This window comes from Nicotiana tabacum, chromosome 22, assembly GCF_000715075.1.
Source record: "Nicotiana tabacum cultivar K326 chromosome 22, ASM71507v2, whole genome shotgun sequence".
In the NCBI taxonomy this organism is placed as follows: domain Eukaryota; kingdom Viridiplantae; phylum Streptophyta; class Magnoliopsida; order Solanales; family Solanaceae; genus Nicotiana; species Nicotiana tabacum.
This window is the reverse complement of record NC_134101.1, coordinates 43,268,878-43,274,485: the sequence shown is the minus strand read 5'-3', so window position 1 is coordinate 43,274,485 and position 5,608 is coordinate 43,268,878. Positions and strand designations below refer to the sequence as shown.

The window sequence follows — 5,608 nt, the reverse complement described above, 5'->3', positions numbered from 1 at the left end:
TATAAAAATTTAGGTTTAGTAGTCCTTATTTTCCTTTTCTTTGTGTATGTGTCCTTATTTCCTCCTCCTCCTCCCCCCCCCCCAAATTTTAGGAGTACTTTTTAAAGATTTACGAGTATTTCTTTTAAATAATAAAATGGTCATTGAATTATTTTTCTCATAATTAGAATTTTAATATATATCCACTAAACTTTTGTTATTAAATATACTTGGGAGTAAGAATAAATATCTAGCAATCACAAACATAGTAATCTCAATCAATTCTAATTTTTTTTAAATTGAAGTACCGAGCTTAAATAAGAAAATATTTTAATTTTAAGAAAATAAAAGAAAGAGAAGTGTTGGTGATATTCAAACACTAATGATTGTACTAACATAAAAGTCCAAAAGTAATGTCATAGCGATTTTTTATTACACTGAATGTAGAATTCTTATTGGATAAAAATTATAATTACAGTTTTATATTTTAAACTTTGGATGAGCTAATATTAATATTTCAATCAACAAAAAAAAAATTCTCTTTAGCGTTAAGAACAGTCCTAATTAACCAAAAAGTCTTTGATTTAACTAATTTGCATTCTTTTCAAATTTTATAATAAAATCGATTATAATTTAGCAGTAATAGTCAAACTGTTAACCATGCAAACGTTAAAAACAATAAAGATAAAATATTAGAAGACAAAATACTTTCTAAGTGAGTTGCCATTAATTAATTTTCTTTCTTTTTGTATTCATTTAAATAAATGGCAACTCCCTATACTTTTCTAGGTACAAAGTTACTTATTTTAAAATATTAACTTAATGTCACATTTTAAAACTTAGCATTTGATAACTTGATTTACATGTTCCTCGTATACTCATATTTTATTGATTGACGTTAAGCACACGTGCAACGCACGTACACTAAAGCTAGTATCAAATAGTAGGGAAAAGACAACCGAGGTATACTTCTTTTTGATAAGTTAGAGACAACAAATTTCAAACATCCACAATTGAAATCAACACTCCTTATTTTATGTGGATTATATTTTGGAAAAAGGAAGTAATTGTATTTCACTTGGACGACAAAAAGAGAGAGAGTTGTACTCCAACTTAATTTTACAAAATTATCAATCAAAGTCCCATGGTTGCCATCATGGAACCATTTGTAGATAAGAGGAAAATTGATGTACCAAATGGAAAAATTTGGTTATTTTGCTCTCACAACTGGCCTATTTCAGTTCGAGATACTGATGATCAACAGATCACCATCAAAGTGGCTAATGGTACTGGGAATAAAAACATTTGGATCAAAACTGTTTATGCCAAATGCACAACAGTTGAGAGAAAGGACCTATGGGATGCTATTGATAACCTCAATATGGTGATTGATGGCCCTAGGTGCATTGGGGGTGACTTTAATGTCATTTGGGATTCAAATGAGAAAGTGGGAGGTAAGCCTCACAGGGCTTACAAGAGTTTAGATTTCATCAACTGCTTGAATAACTGTGGTATGATTGATATTGGCTATATTGGATCCATATATACGTGGTGCAATAATAAAATACCTGGGAAAAGAATCTGGAAAAGACTGGACAGAGTCTTTGTGAATAATGATTGGGATCACATTTTTCAGAACAACACAGTTAAGCATCTCCCTAGAATTGGCTCTGATCATAGGCCTCTTTTGGTTAGTTTTCATAATGATCAGCAGAATTTTATCAAACATTTCAAGTTAATTTTTGGGTGGAACAACCTGGTTTTCAAGATGTGGGTAAGGAAGTATGGCAGATACAAATTAGTGGAAATCCTATGTGGAGACTACAGTCCAAATTGAAATTGCTTACCAGAAGGCTAAGCGAATGGTCTAGAGAATTCGTCAAAGACATTAATGAACATGTTGCTAACTGGGAGGCAGAAATGCATGCTCTTGAGGAGGGTTTGAGGAGGGTGACTGTAATAGTAAGTATTTTTATGCCATCATCAAAGATAGAAGGAGAAAGCGGAAGCTATTCAACCTAAAATTGATTCATATAGATGATAGTATTCTGGATTGCATACCACATCGTATCAATGATAAGGACAACGACATTTTAACTGCAATGCCTTATGAGGAGGAGATCAAGGGGGCTGTTTTCACAGTGAGCTCCTACAGTTTAGCAGGGACAGATGGTTTTAATGAAAGATTTTATCAAAGTTGTTGGTGTTGGATTTTGCATCTGTTACTACTGCTACTGTTTTCTAGGATAATTAGTTGTTTAGTTTTAAGAGGAGTCTGCTAGAAGATTCAGAATTTTAATTATAGTAAGAGTTTAGTAATTTAGTTGTAGGAGGAGTCTACTACTTTATTTATTTGGCTATTTAAATCCCTATGATTAATAAAATTTTAGAGATAATTTTTCAATCCTATTTTCAACCTTCTTGCTGCTTGCATATTTTTTCTAAAATCCATAACAGTGGTATCAGAGCCTCCATTGATCTTGACGAATCATTGAATTCACTGAAAAATAACCAATTTCAACCACTTTTAAACCATACGTATTTTTACCCATACCGATTTTTAACCAAAATTTTAACAATGGCAAGCAACGGTCTTTCTTTGAATACCCCGCAAACTTTCACTGGTGAAAACTATCAAATTTGGTCAGTGAAGATGAAATCTTATCTTAAAGCTTATGATCTATGAGAAGTTGTAATGGAAGACAAACTTATACAACCACTTCCTGCAAATTCTACCCTTGCCCAAATCAAAGTTCATTTAGATGAGAAAACCAAAAAATACAAAGCCAAAACTATAATTCAAAATTTAGTTGCAGATTCAATCTTCTATAAAATCATTGCATATGAGACAGCAAAAGAAGCTTGGAAAACACTCAAACAAGAGTATCAAGGAAGTGAACGAGGCAGACAAAATCAAATTTTAAATTTGAAAAGAGATTTTGAATCTCTTAGAATGCAAGATGATGAGACCATCGCTAAGTATTCTGACCGAATTTCTTAAATTGTCAATAAAATCAGGTTACTTGGCGAGGATTTCAAAGATGACATGATAGTTTAAAAAATTCTTGTGACAATTCCCGAGAGATTTGAATCCAAAATTTTCTCTCTGGAAGAGTCTAAAGATCTCTCTACCATCTCTGTTGTAGAATTAATAAGTGCTCTTCAAATACAAGAGCAAAGAAGGGCCTTCAGACAAGACAAAGTTACTGAGAGTATTTTTTTATGCGAAACACCAAAAAGAAAAAGTCGATTATCCTTATTGCAAATATTGCAAAAAGAAAATACACTTAGAAAATTTTTGTTGGTGGTGACCTGATGCATTATGTGAAAATGGCAAACAAAAAGGTCATGTTACAAAAGTGTGCAAGTTCAAAGATGCTCATGCACAAACACTAATAGCAGAAGAAGGAATTGAGGATGACCTTCTTTAGACTGCAGCAACAGAAGCAAGAAAGAGTGTTGGATTTTGCATCTGTTACTGCTACTGTTTTCTAGAATAATTAGTTGTTTAGTTTTAGGAGGAGTCTGCTAGAAGATTCAGAATTTTAATTATAGTAAAAGTTTAGTAATTTAGTTAGAGGAGTCTACTACTTTATTTATTTGGCTATTTAAAGCCCTATGATTAATAAAATTTTAGAGACAGTTTTTCAATTCTATTTTCAACATTCTTGCTGCTTGCATATTTTTTCTAAAATCCATAACAATTGGGATATCATCAAGGATGACATAATAGAGTTTGTTCTAGCATCTTTCAGAGGTTCCAACCTTACAAAATACTTCTCTCACACATGTCTAGTCTTGATTCCAAAGATTGATTCACCTAGTTCCTTCTCAGACATGAGGTCTATCAGTCTGTCTAACTTTTCTAGAAAGATTGTTTGTTACCAAGATTCTTGCTAGAAGGTTGAATCCTTTGCTTCCCAAACTCATATCAGATAATTAGAGTGGATTCATCACTAGTAGATTAATTACAGAAAATGTAATGCTTGCTCAGGAGATTACTCAGGAAATTATTAAGGATAACAAGGGGGAAGTATGATCATTAAGCTTGATATGTCAAAAGCCTATGATAGAATATCATGGATTTTTATTGACAAGGTGCTGGAGATATTTGGCTTTTCCCAGCGGTGGATAGCTCTTATTCACATAGTAATATCTGGGGTATGGTATTCTATAGTAATCAATGGCAATAGAAAGGGTTTTTTCTCAAGTTATCAAGGTTTAAAACAAGGAGATCCTCTATCTCCTTCTTTATTTATCTTTGGAGCAGAGGTTTTATCCAGACTTCTTAACCGGTTGTTTCACGATTAGAACTTCACCCCTTTTTCTATGAACTCCAGGGTTCCAAAAATCAATCACTTGGCATATGCAGATGACCTCATGATCTTCACCGGAGGAAATAACAAATCTGTCAAATTTATTATGAAGCAAATTAGCAATTATGAAAATGCCTCAGGCCAATTGGTTAATAGAAATAAGAGTTTCTTTATCACTGTCCCAAGAGCCTCTCCTAGCAGGATTAATAGAATGAGGAATGCTACTGGCTTTATGGACAAAAATTTTCCTTTTAATTATCTTGGATGCCCCATTTATATTGGTAGGAAAAAGATTATCTATTTTGATGCTATGGTGGATAAGGTGGATAAGAGACTTAGTGGATGGCAAGGCAAAATTTTGTCAGTTGGACGCAGGATGGTTCTCATCAAATATGTTCTGCAATCTATGCACATCTACACATTGTTTGCTATGAGTCCTCCTAAAGAAACTCTCACTTTGTTGGAAAAATATTTTGCCAACTTCTTTTGGGGTGATTCAGGGGACGAGGAAATATCACTGGAGTTCTTGGAGAAAGTTATGTCTGCCTAAGAAGGAAAGGGGTATTGGCATTAGAAGGATGGAAGAAATCAGTTGTACACTTGCTATGAAAAGGTGGTGGAGATTTAGGACTGTAACATCCTTGTGGTCTCAGTTCCTTAACTCCAAATATTGTAGCAGAAAGCACTCTGTAGCTAAGAAGCTTGCTTCCTCAAACTCTCATATCTGGAAGCAGATGATGCAAGTTAAAGTCAAAATTGAACCCTATATGGTGTGGAAAATTCATAATGGATAATGTAATTTCTGGTGGGATAATTGGACAGACAAGGGAGCTTTGGCTAACCTCTGTCAGGTTGGGTATAAGCCTAGAAAACTCAAGGTCTAAGACTTCTTTAACAATAGAACCTGGGATCAGGGAAAGCTCAATCATCTCCTCAATATCCAATTAGTTTAACATATTGCAACTATAGAGATTAGTGATCAGGATAACACTGATTACCTGATATGGACCCTCAAAGACAATGGTGATTTCTCTAACAAATCAGCTTGGAGTGCTATTAGAAATGTAGCTCACAGAAATTATTTCAACAGCAAGGTTTGGTTCTCTGACATTCCTTTTAAAATATCTTTTCTTGCATGGAGACTTGTCTTGGGAAAATTGCCTATGGATGACGTTATTTCAAGATTTGGAAACCAGTTGGTATATAAATGTAGTTGTTGCAGTGTCCCTCAAGGTGAGAATATTCATCGTGTATTTGTGGAAAGTCAGATTGCAATTAGTATCTGGAAACATTTTGGTGCACCATTAGGTATA

The 5,608-nt window shown here is 33.6% G+C and overlaps 1 protein-coding gene across 1 annotated transcript; it reads left to right on the top strand.

The window, feature by feature from the left end:
• The first annotated feature begins 1,123 nt into the window (after nucleotides 1–1,123).
• On the top strand, nucleotides 1,124–4,845 carry LOC142175818 (uncharacterized). The gene is made up of 5 exons (XM_075242818.1): nucleotides 1,124–1,669; nucleotides 1,771–1,918; nucleotides 2,017–2,151; nucleotides 2,670–2,958; nucleotides 4,320–4,845. Exons 1-5 carry the CDS (start codon nucleotides 1,124–1,126, stop codon nucleotides 4,843–4,845), a joined length of 1,644 nt encoding a protein of 547 aa, XP_075098919.1.
• Nucleotides 4,846–5,608: the final 763 nt, after the last annotated feature.